This window comes from Heloderma suspectum, chromosome 4, assembly GCF_057233095.1.
Source record: "Heloderma suspectum isolate Gila_16-S chromosome 4, 16-S_ref, whole genome shotgun sequence".
Lineage (NCBI taxonomy): Eukaryota > Metazoa > Chordata > Lepidosauria > Squamata > Helodermatidae > Heloderma > Heloderma suspectum.
The window spans coordinates 211269537-211295771 of NC_139461.1; the positions used below are offsets into that span (position 1 = coordinate 211269537).

General features: G+C 46.0%; 2 protein-coding genes across 2 annotated transcripts in view; one reads left to right on the forward strand and one right to left on the reverse strand.

Moving 5' to 3' along the window:
• The window catches only part of ST6GALNAC3 (ST6 N-acetylgalactosaminide alpha-2,6-sialyltransferase 3), a 416154-nt gene that overhangs the window by 127321 nt on the left and 262598 nt on the right, over positions 1-26235 (reverse strand). The window lies entirely within an intron of this gene.
• Positions 1189-23045, forward strand: LOC146348028 (uncharacterized). The gene is made up of 3 exons (XM_084852186.1): positions 1189-1430; positions 2607-2769; positions 18649-23045. The coding sequence occupies exons 1-3, from the start codon at positions 1199-1201 to the stop codon at positions 18656-18658; spliced, it is 405 nt and encodes a 134-aa protein (XP_084708312.1). The 5' UTR covers positions 1189-1198; the 3' UTR covers positions 18659-23045.

Genomic DNA, 26235 nt, shown 5'->3' on the forward strand with positions numbered 1-26235 from the left:
AAAGGAATATAGCAATGGTTGAAAAGTAATAAGCCATGTTTTTTATTCAAAGTTGATTAAGGTTTTCAAGGTTAGATACACCAGCACCTTTGTTGCTAAGTATTAATTTATTAATTGATTCTCTTGTTTCCCTCTTCTTCAGTCTTTCCCAGTTTGGGGCTTAGATACACAGCAAGAGTTCTTGTTGTGGCGAAGGGGCTTGAGTAACTCAGTGAAGCCATAAGCTATGCCATGCAGGGCCACCCAAGTCAGACAGGCCATGGCAGAGAGTTCTGACAAAATGTGGTCCACTGGAGAAGGAAATGGCAACCCACTCCAGTATTCTTGCCAAGAAAACCCCATGGAACGTATCACAAGGCTAAAAGAGATGACGCCGGAAGATGAGCCCCTTAGGTCGGAAGGTGTCCAATATACTACTGGGGAAGAGCAGAGGGTATTTCCAAGTAGCGTCAGAAAGAGTGAAGCGGCTGGGCCAAAGCCGAAAGGACACTCAGCTGCGGATGCATCTGGTGGTGAAAAGAAAATCCGATGCTGTAAAGAACAATATTGTTTAGGAACCTGGAATGTAAGATCAAGTAACGAAAGAAGGCCAAGTAACAAAGGCAGGTAGCACAGAATTGCAGGGATGGCGTCAGGAAGGCTAAAGCTGAGAGCGAGCTGAGGTTAGCAAGGGATGCTAAAAGCAACAAAAAAGCTTTCTTCAGCTACGTGCATAGTAAAAGACAGAGGAAAGAAATGGTGGTTCAGCTATTAAATAAGGATGGCAAAACAATAATAGATGACAAAGAAAAGGCAGAGGTGCTCAATTCCTACTTTGGCTCAGTCTTCTACCAAAAGAGGGTCTATGACCCCCCTGGCAAAGGTGAAGTACAGGCTGAAGGGGCAGGAGTGCAGCTTGAGATCGATAGCCATATGGTCAAGGAACACCTAATTACTTTGAATGAGTTCAAATCTCCAGGGCCAGATGAACTGCATCCTAGTGCATCCTAGTCCATAAAGGAACTGGCAGAAGAACTCTCAGAAATGCCCTACCTGGTGCCAGCTTGTCTGGCTGAAAGGGGGGGGGCATTGCGGGCGGGTGGGGTGATAAGACGTATGGGCCTCTGATTGGTGCACCCCAGTTGCACCACCAGTTGGGGAGGAGCAGGCCGAATTGTCTTAAACTTGACCCCCCTCCTTATCTCAGCTCTTTGGTGCGATGCAGCTAAAGACACGACGAGGGACTTTGGCCTGCTGGAGAATGGCTTCGTCCTCGTTCCAGCCGCCTGGACCCAGCGTGCTTCTGCACGCCAAAATCTTCGCTTCACACAGCTATCGAGTTGCCGACACTCGCGGCGGGCCTTGCGCACTCCGGCGCGGCTCCCTCTTGGACGGCGCCTGCTGGCCTCGGGAGAACCAATGTTGCTGCCTCCGGGGCTCCGGAGTTATTGGTGATTTCGTTCAGCCTCCCTCCCTCCCTCCCTCCCTCGCCGGCTCCTTTCCCCCCCGCCCGCCCGCCCGTCCGTTCTCCCCTCATTTACTTGCCCGCTCTCCCGCCCGCTTGCTCAACCCGCCCGCTCGCTCAATTGCCCACCCACCCGCCGTCCCGCCCGCTCGCTCGCTCAATCGCCCGCCCGCCCGCTCACCCACTTGCTCGCCTGACCGGCCCGCCGGCCGCCGGGCCGGCTCACAGCCCGCATGCCGGCCGGCCTGTCTATCTGGCCGCCGGCCTCGCCGGCCTCGCCGGCCTCATCCTCCTTGCCTTGCCGGCCTCCCGCCAGTGCCACCTCGGCCCCTGAGGTGTTGCTCCCGGCAGGGAGCGTCGGCGGGCGGGTGAGCGCGGTGCCGGTGTTTGCCAGCGGCAGCGCTCCAAGCGGTGGTCTGCCTGCCCCCCCCACTCGTCAACCGAGTCTGCCTGTTGGGAGGGGCGCCTGGCTGCTGAGCCAGAGTCGGGGCATGTATATCACAGCCCTGATTGGTCGCCTCCCAGGGGCTTGGGACGTCTCCCCCCCACCCACCCCCAAAATTAAATTACAATTATTAATTAAATATTTAATTAATAAAATTGTGTAACAGCGGCGGCTGCCTGTTTGGCGCCTCCCGAGACAGGGTGCTCTCGGCTGAGGGTGCCCGTGCTCAAACGCAGCTCCATCACCTCTGGCCCTTGGCTGCGCCTCTTGAAATCTGATTTTCTATCTAAACGGTAGTGCAGCGCTCCCATCTTCATCCCCAGGCCTCTCTGTCTTGGTCTGGAACTCGCACCCGCAGATCTTAAGACTGTGGGGTGCCTGCCTATTGTCCGGGGTGCCCAGCGGCTTTCTTAATTCTTTGATAACAGCTAGGTTAATTCACCTCCTGCATCATGCCTCCCAAGAAGGGCCAGGGTGGTAAGGAAGGGAAGGGGAAGGCCCCTCCCCTCCTCCCCAAAAGACCACTGCCAAGGCCCGATTCTGACTCTGATGAGGACGCAGACCCGGTATTGGCATCAATTCTTTCTTGTTTGGAAGCTGCTGAGCGTTCCTTGGGGATCCCTCCTCCTTCCTGGGCCAGGCACAAAAAATCCTCAGTGGTCCAGCGCAAGCGAACGCGACAGCAGACCCAACGCTCGTTGCTCCTTTCTATTTCAGATTGCCTGGACGCTATTGAGGCATCCACCTCCTCTTCCTCGGCTCTTCCAGAAGGCTCACCGCCTTCAGCGGAGCTCCTCCCTTCTGCGGCCTTATCTTCCTTGGGCGCACAAGCAACAAGTTTTTCCAGCTGGGGATCAGAGCATGCCCACGATTGGTACAGGTGAGACTGCTTTGGCACCTCAATTCGCCTGGCCGGGTATGGGGCAAATCAACCCCTGGGGTTGGGTGCCATGGGTTACCTTTCAAGGCGGCCCAGTCCCCCCTCATCCACTTTCTTCAGTTATTTCAGCCCCCGCAGCTAGTACTCCTCAGCCCGTTGCCTCGGCCTCAACTCCTAGTTCAGCTGCTCCATTGGCCAGCCCTCCCAGTTCTTTGGGGCCTGACGCTTCATTCCCCTTACTACTACCGGCAGGAGACGCCACCGCGCCTGCCCCGCCATTAGTCCAGCCTCATCCGCTTAACATCGCCTCCGCCAGTGTTTGGCAGGGGCCCGCCGGTTCGGTTAGTGACCCCCTAGCTTCCCTATCTCCTTCCCTGCTAGCCCCACAGTTGTCGTCGATTGACCCATGCGCCAACCTGAGTCGTGGATCTATGCCCACTGGTGCTACGTCCTCCCCTATTGGTTTTCACTTAACCATTGCCACTAGACAAAAGATATTGCGGGGTGAATTTATCGATGTCTTTGCCCTGCTCTTTTGTGAGCCCGAACCCAGCGACAAAGATAGGATCCGTGACCGGGATCCTGAGCGGAGCAAAGCTCACAAGGTGCCTCGCACCTGGGTGAACTGGTTGCCAGGCTTTTTAATTTACGCTGGCATCCTCCAACAGAGGTTCCCTGGGAGGGCTTGGGTTCTCAACAAGTACCTCAACATAATATACAGGGCTTACTCCGAATATGAGGGGAGCGCATGGCTGGCTTACGATGAGGCCTTCCGAAGGAGGGCCGCCATCGACCCCTCCATGCGCTGGGATCTGAAGGACCAGGACCTTTGGCTCCAATTCATGACCCCTTCTAGGCCAGGCTTTGGCGACAGGTCCGACAGCGGCCACATCCTGGCCAAGCTGTCGTCCGCAATAACCGCCAAGACTATTGCGGGTCCAGGGGTTCAACACCGCTGGCTGTGCTGGGAGTTCAACTCCAAAGGTTCCTGCTCCCATAACCCATGCCGCTTCCGGCACGAGTGCTCCCTTTGTGGCGGTCAACACTCCTGCTCCTCTTGCCCGAGAGCCAGAGGTTGGAGAGGTCCCCCAAAGGATGGCTGGGGTGGCAGAAAACAGGGCGGTGGGCATCCTCCCCCTCCCAAAGGGCCCCAGCCCAGTTAAGATTGTTCCACTCCTTCAACTTCTAGGTCGTTACCCAAATCGGCGGGCAGCGATCTACTTGGAACGCGGCTTTACATTGGGTTTCAGGATCCCCTTTACGGGCCTGCGCAGGCCATATTTGACCGGTAACCACCGGTCTGTTCTTAGCATGCGGCGCTTGGTGCAAGATAAGATTAACAAAGAAGTTCAGTCAGGTCGGGTCATCGGCGCTTTTTCCTCGCCCCCGCTACCCAACCTGAGGATTTCCCCTTTGGGAATTATACCCAAGAAATCGCCCAGTGAATTCAGGTTGATTCATGACCTCTCTTTCCCCAAGGGCCAGTTGGTTAACAATGAAATTCCAGATTACCTACTCCGTGCGTTATACATCCTTTGACGCTGCAGTAGCCATGATAAGAGCTCTGGGCCGTGGGGCATTGATGGGCAAGTGTGATATCAAATCCGCTTTTCGCATTTTGCCTATCAATCCTCTGGATTTTGATTTGCTGGGATTTTCCTTCCAGAACAAATTTTACATTGACCGTGCCCTCCCTATGGGATGCTCCATCTCTTGCACCATGTTTGAAACATTTAGTACCTTTCTGGAATGGGCCATACAGGACAAGACGGGCTGCAGCGATGTGGTCCATTATTTGGATGACTTCCTGTTTGCTGGACCCGGGGACGGCAGTCAATGCTCTGACCTGATTAGGGCATTCATATCCCTTTCCTCAGACTTGGGTGTCCCTTTGGCACACGAGAAGACAGAGGGCCCAGCTGTTACTTTGACGTTCTTGGGGATCGAGCTCGATACCCGCGCACAGTGTTCTTGTCTCCCTCACGATAATTTGCTGGTACTTAAAAACAAGCTCCAGTCCATCTTGCACCTTCATAAAGTCTCCCTTAGAGCACTACAGGAAGTAGTTGGCCATCTGAACTTCGCTTGTAGGGTGGTTGCCCCCGGCCGCGCATTCCTGCGACGGCTCTGCTGGGCAATGCGGGGTCTTCAACTCCCGCATCATCGCACCAGAGTCACCTCTGCTATGCGCATGGACCTGCGGGTATGGCTTAAATTCCTGAGGGACTTTAATGGCATCTCCTTTTGGAGACGTGAATTACTTCTGCGAGCTGACATGCAGATCCATTCGGACGCGGCTGGCACCTTTGGTTTTGGGCTAATTTGGTGAGACTGGTGGTGCCTGGGCCAGTGGCCAGAGACCTGGGCTGCCGGCGGTATCTGTCGGGACCTCACCTTTCTGGAATTCTTCCCCATTTATGTGGCTGTACATATTTGGGCAGACTTGATGGCCAACTCTGTCACCCTTTTTTGGTGCGACAACTTGGCTGTAGTGCATGTCATTAATACATTATCCTCTAGAAACCAAAGGGTCATGGAGTTAGTTAGAGCAATTACCCTCCAATGCCTACGCCACAAAATATGGTTCCGCGCCCGCCATGTGCTGGGTCTGGGGAACCCTGTAGCTGATGCTTTGTCATGAAACCAGATCGACAGGTTCCGTGCGTTGGCTCCGTGGGCACGTCCACTGCCAGACCCCATACCAGACGAACTGTGGGAGATTGGCGCTCTCAAGTCGTACACGCTGTCCTGAATTCTATAGCCCCCAGCACTAGAGCTGCCTATGAGAGAGCAGGTAGGGAGTTTGGCACCTTCAGGTGCGGGCTTCAGTTGCAGGATGTGTGGCCCTTACCTGTGGACCACTTGTTACAATTTTGCGTACATCTGCATAACAAGGGACTATCTGCTAGGACCATTTTGGGGAAGCTCGCCTCTTTGGCCTTCTGGGCCAAAGTGCGAGGGGTAGAGGACTCCACCTCAGATTTCCGAATTAGGAGGGCTGTGCAAGGCTGGGAACGGATGTTTCCTGCCCCGCCAGACTCCAGGCACCCTTTGTCGCCAGTTATTCTCACAGGGCTTCGGGCATTATGGCCCTCCCTTTGCTCTTCTCCATACGAAGCTTCCCTCTTTCACGCTGCAGCTTTAACAGCCTTTTTTGGGGCCCTCAGGATTTCAGAACTGGTCTGGGCCTCCAAATCTGACACCACCGGGAGGGCCTTGAGGTATTCAGATATCCAGATCCAGCTTAGCCTGATTCACCTCCATATTCGATGTTCAATATTTGATACCAGCAGCTTTCGATACCATCGACCATAGTATCCTTCTGGATAGGTTGTCTGGGTTGGGAGTTGGAGGCACTGCACTACAGTGGTTCCGCTCCTACTTGGATGGCCGATTCCAGAAGGTGGCGCTGGGGGATTATTGCTCTGTGCCATGGCAATTGTGCCATGGGGTTCCACAGGGCTCTATTTTATCCCCCATGCTGTTTAACATCTACATGAAACCACTGGGGGAGGTTATCCGGAGGTGTGGGCTGAGGTGCCATCAATATGCGGATGACACCCAGCTCTACCTCTCTTTCTCATCAAAACCAGGTGAGGCAGTGGCTGTTCTGAACCAGTGCCTGGGCACGGTAATGGACTGGATGAGGGCTAATAAACTGAAACTTAATCCAGACAAGACAGAGGTACTGTTAGTGGGTGGTTCGTCTGCCCGGCTAGGTGATATTCAACCTGTTCTGGAGGGGGTTGCACTCCGCCTAAAGGATCAGGTTCGTAGTTTGGGGGTGCTCTTGGATCCAGAACTGTCACTTGAGGCACAGGTGAACTAAGTGGCACGGAGCACTTTTTATCAGCTTAGGTTGGTATACCAATTATGCCCTTATCTGGACAGAGATAGCCTAGCTACAGTTATCCATGCTCTGATAACTTCTCGTCTGGATTACTGCAATGCGTTATATGTGGGGCTGCCTTTGAAAACGGTCCGGAAACTTCAGCTGGTCCAAAATAGGGCAGCAAGATTGTTAACAGGGACTGGCCTGCGAGCTCATATTACGCCAGTACTTTTCCAGCTGCACTGGCTGCCAGTCCATTTCCGGGCCCGATTCAAAGTGCTGGTGTTAACATTCAAAGCCCTTAACGGCTTGGGGCCAGGTTACCTGAAGGATCGCCTCCTCCCATATGTGCCTGCCCAGACCTTAAGATCATCATCAGCGGCCCTTCTCCGTGAGCCCCTGCCAAAGGAAGTGAGGCGGGTGGCTACTAGGAGGAGGGCTTTTTCTGTTGTGGCACCCCGGCTCTGGAATGAGCTCCCTAGTGAGGTTTGCCTGGCGCCTACATTGTACTCCTTTCGGCGCCAGGTGAAGACCTTTTTATTTTCCCAGGCATTTTAGCTTTCTAAATTTTTATCTTTGCTGTTTTAAATCTGTATTTTAAACTCCTGTACTGCTGCTAGGTTTTATTGTGGTTGTATTGTTATATTGTGGTTTTTAATGTTCTATATATTTTAAATTGTTTTATTGTGTGTTGTTTGGTTTTAATTTTTGTGAACCGCCCAGAGAGCTTCGGCTATTGGGCGGTATAGAAATGAAATAAATAAATAAATAAATAAATAAATAAATTCAAAAACCGATCAGGCAGGCAAAGGAGCATTGGTTACCCTTAACCAGGCCCAGGCTGACGGGTTATGCCCGGTCAGGGCCTTGCGGGCTTTCATTGAGCACCGCGGGGCAAGTGAGGGTCCCCTATTTTGCCATGCGATGGTTCACCACTGACAAAGTTCCAATTTTGGGCAGTCACTAAGTTAGCCTTGACCACACTGGGTCTGGGGCATTATCGTTTCGGGACTCACTCATTTTGTATTGGGGCGGCCTCTACGGCAGCTGCCATAGGTTTTTCATCCAAGCAAGTGAAAGCGGTAGGGAGATGGCGCTCCAGGGCCTTCCGCTCTTACATTCGCAAGTTGCCTGATGCTTCTTGATGATTCTCTTCGCCTTCCCCAATGTTTTATTTAGATGGGATTCGACCGACGCTGGTACGGGTGCTCATTTGTGGGCACAGTATGGTTTTTGGGGCTGCCCGCAGAGCTTCTACGTCAGCCTTCGGATCACGGCTGCAGTTTCCCCAACACGTGGCGATACAATGGCTCGGCCGATGGGGTATGCGATGGGACGGTCTTCTCCCCACACTCTTTCAACGAGGTTTGGTCAGTTTCCCTCCACAGGTCCTGGTGTTACACCTTGGAGGGAATGACCTGGGCTACAAGCCTGGAAAGGACTTGATTGAGCAGGCGTTGGCCGATCTGCGGCTGATCCGACATCGCTGGCCGGGGGTGACCATATTATGGTCCTCAATGCTCCCAAGAATCATGTGGAGGGTGCAGAGCAATGCGGCCATGGAAAGGGCCCGGCGCAAGGTGAATAGAGAACTGGCATGTGGGTTGTCAGAGCATGGTGACGGTTGCATCAACCACCAAGGAATTCATTGGACTAGGAGGGAGCTTTACAGGCAGGACGGCGTCCACCTGTCAGACATAGGCAATGACTTATTTTTGGCCGATCTGCAAAGGGGCCTGCGGGAAGTTCTTCTGCGCAGGTGGGGGGAGTTTCACAGGCAATAGGCCTGTGACTCCTGTGGCGGCTAGGACGGGCAAAACTGGAAAGGGAGTAGGGATGGTGTGCACGCAGAGGCACCTTATGGTGACAGGTGACGCCTGAGGCCCCCTGAACGGGTTGTGTGGCTCAGCGGGGGGATAAGGGTTGCCTGGGAGACCAACCCTACTCAGTCACCCAGGTGTTGTGTGGCACCGGGTTGGGGGTGACACCGGAAGGTCTACCTCCCCCAGAAGGGGCAGTCCGGAGGGATGGCGAGATCACCGCCACCCCTCAGGCCGGGTGTGTTTTCGCCCATGAAGTGTCAGCTAGCCGCTGACACAATTAGATGCCCGTCCTAGCTACCCCTTTGCAAATATTTCAATAAAATGTGGCCCAATTTTCGATCCAAGCTTGTTGTCTGCGTCTTCTTTGACCCATCTCCGCTCGCAACTGCTGTCTATTCTCTTTGAGAAATCATGGAGGACGGGTGAAGTGCCAGATGACTGGAGGAGGGCCAATGTTGTCCCTATCTTCAAAAAGGGTAAAAAGGAGGAACCTGGGAACTACAGACCAGTCAGTCTGACATCAATCCCTGGGAAAATTCTGGAGCAGATGATAAAGCAATCCATCTGCAAGCACCTTGACAACAATGCCGTGATTACTCGACACCAACATGGATTTGTCAAATACAAGTCCTGCCAGACGAATCTAATCTCATTTTTTGATCACGTAACCTCCCTTGTGGATTGTGGGAATGCTGTAGATATAATATACCTCGACTTCAGCAAAGCTTTCGACAAAGTGCCCCATGATATCCTGATGAGCAAACTAGCTCAAAGTGGGCTAGATGAAACAACGATCCGGTGGATCCACAGTTGGCTACAGAATCGGACTCAAAGAGTGCTTATCAATGGGACCTTCTCAAACTGGGGAGAGGTAATGAGTGGGGTACCGCAGGGCTCAGTCCTGGGCCCAGTGATCTTCAACATTTTTATGAATGACTTGGAGGAGGAGGTGCAGGGAATGCTGATCAAATGTGCAGATGACACAAAATTGGGCGGGATACTACTTTGGATGACAGAAACAAAATTCAAAGTGATCTTGATAGACTGGAGCGCTGGGCTGAAAACAACAGAATGACATTTAATAGGGATAAATGCCAAGTTCTGTACCTAGGAAAAAGAAACCAAATGCACAGTTACAAGATGGGGGATACGTGGCTCAGTAACACTACAAGCGAGAAGGATCTTGGAATTGTTATCGATCACAAGCTGAATATGAGTCAACAATGTGAGGTGGCTGCAAAAAAGGCCAATGCTATTTTGGGCTGCATTAATAGAAGCATAGCTTCCAAATCCCAGGAAGTACTAGTTCCCCTCTACTCAGCACTGGTTAGGCCTCATCTGCAGTACTGTGTCCAGTTCTAGGCACCACACTTTAAGAAGGATGCAGACAAACTGGAGAGGGTTCAGAGGAGGGCAACAAAGATGAACAGGGGACTGGAAACAAAGCCCTATGAAGAGAGACTGCAAGAACTGGGCATGTTTAGCCTTGAGAAGAGAAGACTGAGGGGAGATATGATAGCGCTCTTCAAGTACTTGAAAGGTTGTCACAAAGAGGAAGGCCAGGATCTCTTCTCGATCATCCCAGAGTGCAGGACATGGAATAATGGGCTCAGGTGACAGGAAGCCAGATTCTGTCTGAACATCAGGAAAAGCTTCCTGTTAGAGCAATACGACAATGGAACGAATTACCTAGGGAGGTGGTGGGCTCTCCCACACTGGTGACGTTCAAGACGAGGCTGGACAGCCATCTGTCAGGGATGCTCTGACTTGGATTCCTGCATTGAGCAGGGGGATGGACTCGATGGCCTTGTAGGCCCATTCCAACCCTACTATTCTATGATTCTATCAATGAATCAAGGTAAGCTGGAGGTGGTCAAACATGAGATGGCAAGATTGAACATCGACATCTTGGGAATCGGCGAACTCAAATGGACAAGCATGGGCAAATTTAATTCAGGTGACCATCATATCTACTACTGTGGGCAAGAATCCCTTAGAAGAAATGGAGTAGCACTCATAGTCAACAAAAGGGTGGGAAAAGCAGTACTGGGGTACAATCTCAAAAATGATAGAATGATCAGTACGAATCCAAGGCAAACCATTCAACATCACAGTAATTCAAGTCTATGCCCCAACCACTGAGGCCGAAGAAGCTGAGGTTGATCTATGAAGACCTACAACACCTTCTGGAACTAACACCAAAAAAAGATGTCCTTTTCATCATAGGGGTTTTTGGAATGCCAAAGTAGGAAGTCAAGAAATAACCAGGATCACAGGCAAGCATGGCCTTGGTATACAAAATGAAGCAGGACAAAGGCTAATAGAGTTTTGCCAAGAGAACAGGCTGATCATAGCAAGCACGCTTTTCCAACAGCACAAGAGGCGACTCTACACATGGACATCGCCAGATGGTCAATATCGAAACCAGATTGATTATGTCCTTTGCAGCCAAAGATGGAGAAGCTCTATACAGTCAGTCAAAACAAGACCTGGAGCTGACTGTGGCTCAGATCATGAGCTGCTTCTTGCAAAATTTCAGCTTAAATTGAAGAACGTAGGGAAAACCACTAAACCATTCAGGTATGACCTAAACGATATCCCTGATGAATATACAGAGGAGGTGAGGAATAGATTTCAGGGATTAGACCTGGTAGACAGAGTGCCTGAGGAACTATGGACGGAGGTCCGTAACATTGTTCAGGAGGCAGCAACTCAATCCATCCCAAAGAAAAAGAAATGCAGGAAAACAAAGTGGCTGTCTGAGGAGGCTTTACAAGTAGCTGAGGAAAGAAGGGAAGCAAGAAGCAAGGGAGAAAGGGGAAGATATACCCAACTGAATGCAGAGTTCCAGAGAATAGCGAGGAGAGACAAGAAGGCCTTTTTAAATGAACAATGCAAAGAAATCGAGGAAAACAATAGAATGGGAAAGACTAGAGATCTTTTCAAGAAAATTGGAGATATCAAGGGAATGTTTTGTGCAAAACCGGGCATGATAAAGAACAAAGAAGGCAGGGACCTAACAGAAGCAGATGAGATTAAGAAGAGGTGGCAAGAATACACAGAAGAACTATACAGGAAAGATCTGAATGTCCCTGATAGCCATGATAGTGTGGTCACTGAACTTGAGCCGGACATCCTCGAGAGTGAAGTCAAGTGGGCCTTAGGAAGCACTACTAACAACAAAGCTAGTGGAGATGACAGTATTCCAGCTGAGCTATTTAAAATCTTAAGAGATGATGCTGTTAAAGTGCTGCACTCAATATGCCAACAAATTTGGAACACTGAACAGTGGCCACAAGATTGGAAAAGCTCAGTTTACATTCCAGTTCCAAAGAAGGGCAATGCCAGAGTTTTCAAACTACTGTACAATTGCGCTCATTTCACATGCCAGCAAGGTTATGCTCAAAATCCTACAAGCTAGGCTTCAGCAGCATGTGAACCGAGAACTACCGGAAGTACAAGCTGGGTTTCGAAGAGGCAGAGGAACTAGAGATCAAATCGCCCACATTCGCTGGATCATGGAGAAAGAGAATTCCAGAAAAACGTCTATTTCTGCTTCATTGACTACACTAAGGCCTTTGATTGTGTGGATCACAACAAACTGTGGCAAATTCTTAAAGAGATGGGAGTACCAGACCACCTTACCTGTCTCCTGAGAAACCTGTACGAGGGTCAAGAAGCAACAGTAAGAACCAGACATGGAACAACCAATTGGTTCAAAATTGGGAAAGGAGTATGACAAGGCTGCATATTGTCGCCCTGCTTATTTAACTTATATGCAGTGTACATCATGAGAAATGCTGGATTGGATGAATCACAGGTGGGAATTAAGATTGCCGGGAGAATTATCAACAACCTCCGATACGCAGACGATACCACCCTAATGGCAGAAAGCGAAGAGGATCTCAAGAGCCTCTTGTTGAGGGTGAAAGTGGAGAGTGCAAAAGCTGGTTTGAAGCTCAACATTAAAAAAACTATGATCATGGCATCTGGCCCTATCACTTTCTGGCATACAGAAGGGGAAGAAATGGAAGCAGTGACATTTTATTTTCATGGGCTCCATGATCACCGCAGACGGTGACTGTAGCCATGAAATTAAAAGACGCTTGCTCCTTGGAAGGAAAGCTATGGCAAACCTAGACAGCTTAGTGAAAAGCAGAGACATCACCTTGCCGACAAAGTCCATATAATCAAAGCTATGGTTTTCCCAGTAGTAATGTATGGCTGTGAGAGCTGGACTATAAGGAAGGCTGAGCGCCGAAGAATTGATGCTTTCAAACTGTGGTGCTGGAGAAGACTCTTACGAGTCCCCTGGACTGCAAGGAGGTCAAATCAGGCCATCCTAAAGGAAATCAACCTGACTGCTCATTGGAAGGACAGATACTGAAGCTGAAGCTAAAATATTTTGGCCACCTAATGCGAAGAGAAGACTCCCTGGAAAAGACCCTGATGCTGGGAAAGATTGATGGCAAAAGGAGAAGGGGACGGCAGAGGATGAGATGGCTAGGTAGCATCACCGATGCAATGAATATGACCTTGAGCACACTCTGGGAGAGAGCGGAGGACAGGAAGGCCTGGCGTGCTATGGTCCATGGGGTCACAAAGAGTCGGACACGACTGAACGACTGAACAACAAGAATTCTTTTTCAGAGACTACTCTTGTGTGTCTTGTTTGATTTTTTTTAAAGCCTCAGTTATTGATTATTGATGAAAATACATTTAATTTATATGTTGGAAATGTAAATCAGATTCATATAAATCAAAACATTAAAATATGTATAAAACATACACATTAAATTACTATATTTAGGATCAGAGAGTCCTAAAAGGAAGCATATAAATATTTTAACTAATTAAAAAAATACTTCATACTGCAGATGTGGAGAGCTGTGGGTGAATGCTTCTCATTATTTAAAAATAAGCTTTATACTTATTTATAAGTATTTAGGGAGAAATAGCTTTATATGTGAAGGGTATGTCCCTTCCCCCACACACACTTGCAGTCTTAAGTGGAACAGTCCAGTGTGGTTAAGAGTATTGGACTAGGGCTGGGGAGACAAGGGTTCAGGTCCTACCTCTGTATTGAAGCCCACTGGGTGACTTAGGGCCAGTCACTGACCTACCTCATAGGGTTGCTGTAAGGATAAAATGGAGAGGACAATCATGTACACCACCTTGGGCTCCTTGGAGGAAAAGGTGGGATAGAAACGGAACAAACAACTAACAGTCCAAGAACAGGATTAAGGCTATCAATGACTACTAATTATGATGGCTCTTTATTACCTTCCAATATCACTGAACTGCAGACTGGAAGGTCAGCAGGACAGCAGTTCGAGACCCGAGTGCTGCGTGACGGAGTGAGCTCCCGTCTTCAGTCCCAGCTCCTGCCAACCTAGCAGTTTGAAAGCAAGAAATTGCAAGTAGATAAATAGGTACCGCCTCGGCGGGAAAGGTAGCAGCGTTCCGTGCACCTCGGTGTTCAGTCACGCCGGCCACATGACCATGGAAGCGTCTTCGGACAGCGCTGGCTCTTCGGCTTAGAAACGGGGATGAGCACCGCACCCTAGAGTCAGACATGACTGGTTGGGGACACCTTTACCTTTTTATCAGTTGTAGTACGCCTCTGAACTCTAGTTCCTGAGGAACACAAGTAGGAGGGTGCTATTACGTTCATGTCCCATTTATGAGCTTCCCATAGGTATTAGGTTGGATCTTGTGGGAACAGAATGCTTGACTAGACAGGCCTTTGATCTGATCTAGCAGGGCTTTCTTATGTTCTTTACCACCTCATCTACAGTACTTGTGTGTGAGGGAGGAAAGATGTGTGCGTGTGTGCACGTGTGGGTGGCAGGGAGAGAATGGGTGTTAGTGTATGGTTCTTAAGATCTTCAGGAGATACCCTTCTTTCAAGACCACCACTTTCAGAGACACGTTTGGTGACAACGCAAAAGAAGGCCTTCTTGGTGGCACCCAGGCCTTGGAACTTCCTCCCAAGGGAGGCTATGTTGGTTCCCTCTCTGCTGTCCTTCTGCCAGCTGGCAAAGACTGCTTTATTCAAGTGGGCCTTTGGTGTGTAAGCGGGTCTGTTGAGCTGGATGCTGTTGTTGTTGTTGTTGTTGTTGTGTTTTAATGGTTTTTTTAAAATTGTGTTTTAATGTATTTGCTTATTCTTGTTTTTATCAGTAATTGTAAGCCACCTTGGGTGCCATTTTTGGTAGAAAGGTGGGGTACAAATCTGATAAATAAATAAATCCCTGTGTGATTGAATGTATGTTTAGTGTGTGTGTGTGTGTGTGTGTGTGTGCAAGTGTGAGAGGAGACAAGGGGGATGCCAGCCCTGGCCCCACATACTGCCAGGTCCAGCCCTGCTCACTGGCATACTGCCTCTGGCTGACTGCCCAGTGCCACATGTGACCCTTGATGACAGAAAGCTTGCCCACCCCTTCATTAGTGAATCAATTATTAAAAATATGAACAATAGTTCAATGCAGATACTTCCAACCAGGAAGCCTCAGAGATTAACCCTACAGTTCCAACTGCCTCTACAGCCAATACGTCTGTGCATTCCTCCTGTGTATTCATAGCTAGTTTGGGGAAAGCAACAAAGAGTAAGGAACTGGCAGAGCTAACACCACTCACATGCACAAACAGTGCAATGAGCTAAAACCATGTCAATATTTAGAAGCAATATTTAGAAGCAATATTTAGAAGCAAGAAAATGGCCAAAATACAGCATGAGCACCCAGCATCTTTATCTGTAAACAAAAGGAGGAAGAAAAACACATTTTTTCTGACATTCACTATTTTGTTTTTATTTATATATTACAGTTCTATCCCACCCATCAGCCAAAGCTCTACCACATTTGGGACCCAGACCTCCAATATCCAACATTATTGTAATATGAATCCTCTTCAGTTAACATGTTACGGTGCAATCCTGTGCATGTTTAGGCAGAAACTAAACTCCCAGCATTCCCTAGCCAGCATGAAGAAAGAACAGGCATAGGATGTCTAAAAGCTCTTCCTTCCACAGATGGGTGAAAAAAAGCAAGTATAGTGATAGGTTCCTCCGACCAATGACTCAGCAGAACAGGGAAGCCTATTTTAAATAGAAACACACCTTGCCTGTTCTACCCAGTGACAGCTTAACAACATTTCTTTGCTTGAACTATCCATTCTACAGAAGTGAGGGAAACTCTAAGGTGTTTTTTTTAATGGCTTTTATGTTTATGGATGAAATCAATGTATAGAAGGGGAGAGACTACTGCTAAGATCCAACAGGGGCAATCAGTAAGTATGAAATTGGGTTCTTTGCATGGATTGCCCTTCAGAATGTGGTCAGCAGCATGGGGAAAAAGCCTTTGAACAGCCAGCTTTGATGGGTACTCTTCTCCCAAGTGATCAGTGCCATCAAAATGGACAGCACCAATTACTGATTATGCAGGGGTGGTTCTTGCACATCCAGAATCCCATTGCTGGGTTAAGAGGATCTCTTTATCCAGGCCTGCGATTCTATGATTTAAAAAAAAAAACATTTTCTTTCTAAAAATTCAGCTCAGAAAAAACAAAAGATACTGATAATATCCCTGATTGCATAGTCAGCCATTTACCTTGATAAATGTATTTGCCATCTACCTCAGAGGGGAAAAAAAAATGTCCATAGTTCATTTGGATCTGTAATTTCATTTGAATGTATGGGTAGTTAAAACTGTCCACTGACTGTCACTGAAGCTCTGAATTTTATAAGTGAGCATTTTCTGAAGTTGATGTAATTACTGTTAGAAAATGTGGGTATTCAACCAAATTGGCTTTTGACGTTTCTTCCCTCCAGTGGTAGTTTTTTGTTTGTTTGTTTTAATAAGCCTTCATTTAACTTCAGTACATGTTGTTTTTCAAAAGTAGAGAAGCAGCAGGAGCCAAGTAATGGGGAAGAGGTGGGGGGCGGAAGGAGGGATGAAACTACTATATTTCCCTCTCCCAATAAGGAGGAGAAATATCCTGTTCAATGGAGACTTCACAGTTTAAATTTCAAAGTATATCAGCTTTCCAGCATGCGGTGCATGGCACAATATGTTTGCTACTCTAGATCTTTCAGAGTTCCTGCTGTTTTCAATATGCTGAACTTGAAATGGTCCTACAACATACTATGAGAGATTCCCCTCCCTTCCCCATTGCCATCACTGTAGCCATTTAGCTATCCTAACGCATTTGCAAAGAAATAGCCCTAGTCTTGTCTTCCAAGTATTCTGGTGGAACAACGACCGGGGCCAGACGCCTCACAAAGGTGGTCTCTGAGGCAGCTCCATTTAAATCTGGATTTTCATGAATTTGGGTTTACTCCTCTGGCAGCATATATAGCCAGTAAAACAATGTATACATTAAAAAAAAACCCCACCACTTTCATGGAGCAAACAGCACCTGACACTGCATTAGTTCAGGGTTGGGTGGGTGGAGTCCCATGAGTAGAACTGAATGTCATAAACTGCGTAGGTGCAGGGCAGGGAATGAGCAGAAGCTTGCTCCCGCTCCCATACTCAGTGAAGTGCAACTGGAGACAATGAGTTACTTCTGAATTGACATGTTTAGCCAACACATCTCCTCGTGCTCAAGTCCACCCTTTCCCAGTGGGAATAAGGGTCATTTGTGGGCGATCAGCTTTTGAAATCATTAAAGTTATGCTGATCTTCACTCTTCTGTAAGAGCGGAGATTTAAAACAACAGGCTTGTTCCCTGCCCCTCTCCTTGCTCATGTGCTTAGTGAAGTGCAATGGAAGGCAACGACCTACTTCTGAGTAGACATGTTTAGCCAACACCTCGCTTTGTGTCCACCCTTTCATAATGCAACTTTCCATTCTGCCTATCAGCGCGGCTTCCCCCAGCCTGTGCCAAAGCCAATTGAGGCCATACAGACTCCCAAACTGTGCTAAAGCCACCATGATGGGGAAATCAGGCTTTTTCACGACTCTGTGAAAAAGTGGCTTTTTGGGCAAAAACATCCGTGCTTGATGCAGAGTGGGGGTAACATCATCTGTCATGATGGTCTGTGAGGCACAGTAGAACCAGAGTAAATCTCACATGTAGATGGGGCCCATAGAAGTAAGCAGTGGATTTGGATTGCTGGAATGCTTTAAGAATCAGAGCACAATGGCGTCATTATTATTATTAAACATTTTGGTTCAACATGATTGGAATAGTGATGGAGAGAATGAAGGGAGGGGAGAGACTACACAGCCAAAAGTTATTCCATTGGTTTTAGGAAAAATTGCTTAACCACACAGATTGTCATTGTCTTCAGTGCTGTATCTGAAGCATCTGAAAAGGATAAAGCCTCATGAGGATCCAGACCTATTGCCTTGTATAAGAATTAGAGATTGTTCTGTAAAGCAATTCATTTTTCTTTTTTTAAAAAACAAAAACAGCATTTTGTTTTGTTTTTTTCGGGGGTGGGGGGTTTGGTTAGAAAATAACAGCCACCATTCTATCCCTCTCCAAATTATAGCAAAATGTCTGGTTTCTACAAAGCCCACTCCGTCATGCTGCATTAACTTTTAAAAGAATCAATGTTGTAATGTGTAGCTAAGGTGTACGACAATCATAATCATCACAGGGAAATCAGTTCTTCCCATTACCAGGGAGGCCATTAGAGCACTATAAGCTACAGTGCACATACCTGACTAATAAACTATTCATTATTTATTCAAATATTTCCATTAGTTATTCTGATACTAAACAGTAACTGTTCCAACATACAGAGAGTGTTATAAGATGCTCCTCCTGATCCAGAGAACAAAATCTACACATTGGAACAGCTTTTCAAACACAGATCAGTTATGCAGGCATACAACAGGGCACGCATCCAGCAATCTGGTAATATATGAGTGGAGTGGATGGATACATACTAGGCACTAGGCACCTGGAGGCACAATGGACAGCATGCAGCCTTATTCTGCTCCCACTGCTTTTTGGATTTTGCAAGTGCCCATTCTGGACAGAAAGGAGGGATATCTCAGAGGTCTTTGATAATGTTGACCATGGTATCCTTCTGGATTGCCTATGTGGGCAAGGAATTGGAGAAGCTGCACTGCAGTGTGTTCTGTTACTACCTCATAGGTAGGCCATTGTTTCTTTCCACAAGATCAGTCCTATGAAATTCCAAATGTTTCTATTTTGTCTTTCACATGGCTTAATATATTAATCAAGCTGTTGCATGCATCTTTTCTTCAGATCCAGCTAAGGCAGTGGATTCCCTAAACAAGAGACTGAAACCAGTCACAGTTCTGGATGAAGTCAAATAAAGTTGAGCTCAATCCAGATAAGATGGAGATGTTGATAGTGATAATGAGAGATGGGGGAGCTCTCCTCGGATTGGTTTGAGAATTTTCTCAGAAAAATGAAAGCGAAACCTTAGAAAAAAATCTTTAAGCCTACTCGAGAACCCAGAAAACTGTCACAGAGTGCAGGAGTTTGACTGCAAGCAGGCAGGTATGAGATATCTGGTATGATGTATGCATTGGCATTTATCATGTTGATAGTTCCCTATCTCAGAAGCAAACTTGGGGCTTGTATGGGATCTGGTTATTGAAGAGTACTTTTACAAACAAGGCTAGAGAACCGTTGGCCAAGACATCTGAATGCTTCATCAATTAATGCCCCCTTGTTGGCACCATCTGACTCCTGAAGAATGATTTGCAATCAACACCAGAGCTCAGTGGCTGTTTCAGAATGACAGGGCATAGTAATGATAGCACAAATTATTGTGCAATTTCTATTTCTCATTTATTCAGGGACTTCACATCAACATAATTTCAAGTACATTTAATGGATTTGTCCTGAGTGAATGCATTTCCAATTCATTTAATGGAAAAGAATCAGTTACAGTTGATTATGAAATGGTCACATTTCTGAATATGTAAAAAATGGGAGTTGAGAGACACTCCTTATGAATGCACTATTCTGTGCTAAAGATTGCCTTTCGATGAAGCAGCCTTTGGTAATGTTGTTCAATTTAATTAGATATAATCTTTTGAGTTTTTGTTAGCTATTAACATTATGTAAAGATAAACTTAAGCATAATGAGTCCTTTCATTATCACATAATTGTTATTTTAATGATTACATTATGAGCAATATAATACTGTACATATTTCTACTTTTTCACATTAGTGGGCAATTATTTCTAAAGCCTCCTGTAATAATCCACCCACCCACAGAGGCCAAATTATTAATGCTTCTACATGGCCCCAGTATGTGTGTGTCAATAATATGGACACAGAAGGAGATTTGATTTAACAAGCTAGACCATGTTTATAACTGGAGCAAATACTATCTGGGTACAAACAAACAGGATGAGAGAGAATTGAATTAGGCAGACAAGTGACTGATAACTTCAAGATGAATTTAAGCCTGATCTAGTTTAAAATAATTTAAAGGATGAAAATGGTAGACTCCATTTATGCATGAGTTATCACACATACTTCTTTTTAATCATGAAGAACTGTTATGTCATCATATAACTGATAGGACCATTTATACTGAGTTAATCTAGTAGAATGGTAATACTAATATTGAGGAAATTAAGTATTAACAGTATGTGTCAGGAGCGCCCTGGCGGCTTCTTTCAGTCTATTCTAATAGCCAACTCAAGACACAGACGAAAGGATTCTTTTCAAGGCTTTAATCCGTTTACAATTTAATGACTCTATCAGATGCTAATCACCAGCGACTAAGCAAGGAGCAGCAGAGTGGCCTATGCTCCGAGCAGGCAGTTGATCCCCGTTTGAAGGACAGTCACTTGAAGACCCTGAACTTATGGGTAGGGAGAGATCCTCCCTCTTTCCCTTGGGTCCACGGGAGGCGGCCGTTGCCTGCGCGCCAAACGGGCGCTACGCCTCCTTTCTGCGCCCTCCATTGCTCGTCGCTCCCTGCGTCGGTGTCAAGTGTCTAGCAAGCCCCATTCCCACACTTTCTCACTGCTAGGATCACTATCTATCTCAGGAATGCCGGCAGGAGGAATCTCTGCCAGCTGCTGTGCCTGTGAGGGATGAGCTGGCTCCTCTCCCACGGATTGCTGATCTTTCTCAGAATCAGAACTGCTCTGGGGTTCTATCGGCTCAGTTTCTACCCTGACAGTATGGTCCATGGGGTCACGAAGAGTCGGACACGACTTAACGACTGAACAACAACAACAACAACAACAAGTATAACTGAAATATTAGGTGACTGGTGGGTAGAGTATGGCTACATACAAGCCTAACGCAGCTACAGTATATATGAAATTTTGATCTAATATTCTCTGTCCCAGTTTATTTTACAATAGTGAAGGAGTCTTAACTCTCCTGCAATCTGTGGACTTGTGTAGCACACTTCAAATCAACACTAGTTGTCCCAGGATATCCATTAACCAATTTTGCATGCTTGCAGACTGCACGCAGAACAAGCAGTGCAGGACTTACCTGTGAGTAAGTGCTCTAGCCTGCTACATCATGAACATTTACAACCAGAGCCTCTGTGTATTGCTTTAAAAGAAAGAGAAAAAAAAGAACACACACACACACACAGAGATTTACTTTTTTTAAGGAAAGCTTATGACATACAGAGTAATACACTTCAAACCCTGAAGTGCCCTTTTCTGGGGCATAGTTGCCAACTTAATGAGAGAACACATACAGTCATGACTTTCCACATCTCTCCCCACCTGTACTGCTCTCAGAACAGGGTCCTTCCTTCTGGCAATCAGCAGAAGAGGAGCAGCTGTCAAGCGTGCGGCTAGCACGTGCCTACTCTTCTTTGCTTTTCATTCCTATCACAAAAAGATCCCTGGGTGCCATCATACCTCTTCCTGCTGAACCTTTAGTAGGAAAGCAATATACCCCAAATGCCTTTAAAAGTGATAAAATTTCTTTCAAAGCATGTGCAGATGCTGCATACATACTCTAATTCAGGGGTAGGGAACCTGTTGTTGTGGACTACAACCCCCATAATCTCTGACCATTGGCAATGCTGGTGGGGGCTGATGGAGCTGGAGTCCAACAACATCTGGAGGACCACAGGTACATTACTCCTGCTTAATACAAAGCCTCCTCTTTCCCCAAAGAGAGACAGTCTTTGCTGTTTGACAGCGACAACTCCCATGCTCAAGGGCCTGCACAATGCAAATGTCTACACCCCAGTGCCCGGCATTCTACTCTTACATCATCCTATGACATAGCTATATACCATCCTGGGCATAGCTATTTATCACACAATTCTCTGAACAAAACCAAACAATTCTCCATGCATCCAAATTCTAGTTATCCAGGGGTGGGGTGGGGGTGGGGATATCTTTTGAAAGAACATCTGCAGAAGAACTGTGGAATTTCAGGCACTGTTTTGCAATCTGTGATTCTAGGATGTTGTTGTTGTTGTTGTTGTTATTATTGGTGTAGCACAGATCTATGACCCAACAACCCAAACTCAACCCATCAGCCATAGATGGCAATTGGCCAACCAGGATTTTGATGAACCTGCTTTTTTACAACTTGCCAGAGACTGCTAAAACAGAGGGGAGGGATTATTGTCAATCACATTAATGGCTGCTATATATGGCTGCTGGACTGCCTTCAGTGGATGAGTCAGAAGTTGTGGGGGTTGTTCTAACAGATCTAGTTATAGGCTTTCTTGGGCTCTGTGTATTTTCTGTAGGCTCTGCAATCTGTCATGTCCATCAATGGTCTTTTCCCTGCACATAATATATCTTTCTCTGTACCCATAGACAACCTGATGAGGAAACTGCCACATTTACTCTGAGGGTTGGACAGATCCATTGTTAAACTGGTCACTACTGTATAGCCAAGGGCAAATTTGAGATGTTCTTTCTCATCATATAGTTCTCCCTGCCTTCAGTTTATATGTTGTGTGGTTTGCTTGCTCAGACCTTTCATTTTATTATGAATACATTCCCTGATCTTAGCTGATATTCCAGAGTACTCTGAGGAATTGTAGGCTTATCCACTCTAGATTTTATACTGGGCTAAAAAGTCAAGAGGAACTCCAGGAATAATTACTGAGTGACTTGTCTGTATGTACATGATATAAAAATATAAGAAAAGCCCAGCTGGTTCAGCCCATTTTGTTCAGTGGGGCTTACTCCCAGGTAAGTGTGCATAGGACTGCAGCCTTGGGTTTATATATGGAAACACAATCCAGACTTGGCCAGATGTTTTAATCATAGAACATGGATCAAGTATGTATTACAAAGATGTTATTTTCAATGTTAATTTCTGCACCAAGAGCTATGCTTATCCAAAACATCCATACATTTCCTAGCATGTAAGTGAATAGAATTCCATCTGCCTCATAGAGGTAATTGTTTATATTCATTAAAAGCTGCTTCATAAAGAAATATAAATGCACTCAATAATAAACTGCTAGGATTCAGTGTAGCCCATTCCTGGACTAAGTACATCATCAGTTAATTCTGGACTCCTAGTAGAATGTGCACCCAGCTATCAGCCATATTGCTGGCATCCAAAAGTGATACAGGATGAGGCTTAAGTGTTTTATAATGAAAAATCTATTTATTTCATTAACATTTTGTGCTTTATACCCTTTGTTTTTTCAACCAATAAAGAACTCTTAACTGACAATGAGACTATTAGTCATTCTGTGAATGAAGATGGACAAAACCATTAACCTTTTCCGAAGGAATTGCTTTATAAAAAGAAAGAACAGAGATGGCCACTGAATAGCTCAGGGAATGCTCACAGTAACTGTTTGAGGATACTTCCAGTTTATAAAGTGGAACTTGGCCAAGTTATGAAGTCATGAGTGTAATGCACACTTCCTTCAAAACAGTGTTTATTCTGGAATACACATTGATATTAACCATATTCAGGAGTTCTGAAAGTCTATCTGTGGAGAGGTTACAGGGCCATGCATACTGGCCCTACCCCCTCCACCTCTGCCCTTCTCACACTGGGACTGTTCACACAACATGCTAATCCACACTCAGTGTGGGTATCAGTTGTTGTTGAACCATGGGTTGTTTGTTGAAATGTGGGGTAGCATGTTGTCTGAACCCAGGACATTTTCCACAGGGTGGCTTGTTAACCGTGCAGTGTGGCTTGTTAACCACCCTGAACAACCCAACAAGCCACAGGTTCTCAAAGTGGCTTGTTTGAGAAAAATAAACCACACTGTATGGTTAACTAATCACCCTGTGGAAAATGTCCTGGGTTCAGACAACATGTTAGGCTGCAGTTCAACAAACTACCCATGGTTCAGCAATCCACACAGCCAAATCATTGAGTGAAATGGTCTGACAGGAGAGACTTGGTTCTCACATAATACTAAGCATGGTGTGGTTTGTTGAACTCTGCCTTGTGTCTGAACCCAACCCAGCAAACAAATCATGGTTGTTAACCAGCTACAAACCACAAATAGAAGCCATGGTTTGTTGTTGCCTGGCTTATAAAGTTTGGATTGTTTAAACCATGTCTGACCCTAGAACTGTGGCTTATCCCTGGTTTGTTTGTGCTGCTGTCTGCCCTGAAACAGAGGCGCCCAGCAAGAGCGGCCTGAAAATAAACTATTTTGAATGCTGGCAAAATGGGGGGGAGTGAAACAAACCAGAAACAGGGAAAGAAGAAATTTATGAATTTTTGTGAGTTCGTATAAAACAACAACAAACCAAGCAATTCTCCCCCATCCCTACTTTGGAATAAGCAGTCTGATGTCCTGGATTTCTTTGTTCAATGCTCATATGTGAATTGTCATGGTAACAAACCAATTACACTAATGTAGATGACCAAAATATCAGGTTCAGCAAACCAGATCCTTGAAACCTGACTTAGAAGTCAGTGAACAGCATGATACATCTCTCTGCCTCAAATGATAAAACATCTCTTTCAAAGCCAAATATGCTGCACCATCTGGTACACATACCAGGGAGACTAAGGACTCTGTGATGTGAAGCTCAAAAGCAATTTGTTGTCTTAGGAGCTATCTAAAATGCTAAATACCTTTCAAATTAGGTAACTTGTTCTGTGGATTGCTGGGTTCATTTTGGCCATTTCTCATTCCCAAAGATAGGCTAAGTGTCTTACACAAAATACTAATATTTTCATACAGATATTGCATTTCTTGGATTATCCTGGACCCAGCAGTGAGAAACATTACTTATATCCTGAGGAAACTAGCGACATAGCATAACTGAAAACAATGGAAGTTTATGCATGGGAGGGACAGAACAGGAGTGTAGTTGATAAACCTCTCTTCTACTATGAAGACTATAGTGATGGGGCTGATCACAGATAAAATATAATATATGAAAAAGTGATCCCAGGAGTTTCCACCATGAGAAGTGACTCAAATATTGACCCAGAAGTAATGACATAAGGAAACTTACATGCCCTATGTGAAACAGTACCCCATTTTAAGGAGGAGTAGATCATGAACACCCTTATGAAAGGTGCATTGTCAGGCCTGAACCTGAAACTAGTAACTCAGTCTGCCTGAGTGAACAGCTTGAACTTTATTAAGGAATCAACTCACCAACCCATTAACCAAGCAACCAGACAACCAACCAAGAAAGACACCATTTTGAACAGAGACACATTAGTCAAGGCGTTGGCCCTGACCACAGATTGCCAAGTAGCGTTTGCTTTAAGCACTGCAAAATGTGTACGACTGTGAGCTGTAATGTGCAGGATAAACAATGCAAGCTGGCTCAAATTGGACTGGCTGAGCAGAGAGCAGTAGTGCTTGGTGCTCATTTTTAGCATCAGTTCTGTGAAAGTGGCTTCTTTTAGAAAGGGCAAATAGTTTTCAAACCAAGCCTTGCAACCAAACCACTCCCTTTCTCTACATCCCTTTCTCATAAGGCTGTGGAGTATGGTAGCATTGATCTCTTTGCTCCTAACCTTCATTAATTTTACGCATCCCTGAAGGTGGAGAAGCTTTGGTGCCAGCTAATTAAATGCTATTTAGAGTTGCTCTCAGTGCATTTTATCAGACCAGAATGGACTCTCTTGTTTTAATGGAATCTACAAAGATTTTTCCCCCACAGCTATTACTAATTAAATGATGCTGTAAGATTTTTTTTATTATGTTTTTAAACTTCATGGTAATTCTATGGCACAACAGAATTCAGATAAACACTCAAAAGGAGTGAAAACATCCTTTTTCACAAACATCCTTTTCACATTTGGTTACTGGTTGGCATCCCTTTAAATATAGTTTAAATTCTCCGTTCATCTGACTCTACATACATAATACAGCTCTGAAAAGTGCTAATGAAGTACTGGAAGAAGCTGTCAGCTTTAGAGTACCTCCAAGATCATACAAACTAAAAGATATTAGTATGAAAGTGTGAGTGTCTGCCAAAGTATATTATTTATGCACAACAATTATTCAGAAAGAGTTCACACTGTCTTAGACACATAAATATTTTGCTAATGAAGGTCTCCAGAAAGAGCAAACCTGCCTTCACATTCACACTATTATGGTGTCAAGAACAACCATCAGCTTTTGGCAGCCCACTTTGGAAGGTATTTTGTGCTATGGATAAGATAAACATGGGATCTGCTTTGGAATCTGAATGGTGGATGGTCATTAGCTTCTCAAGATTGCCTGGCTTTGACTCTTCCAACAACTAATATTAATGACTGAATTTTAAAAGCTGAAGTTATTTGCATCACAGAAGTGGCTAGAGCACATGTCTATTAACTATTCATCACCAACAGGCAGGGCAAAATATAGACACACGTGTGATGGGAATATTTAGTTTCTCAAGATCATTTCACATCGAAGTGTCATAGAAAACTTGATAAAGGCT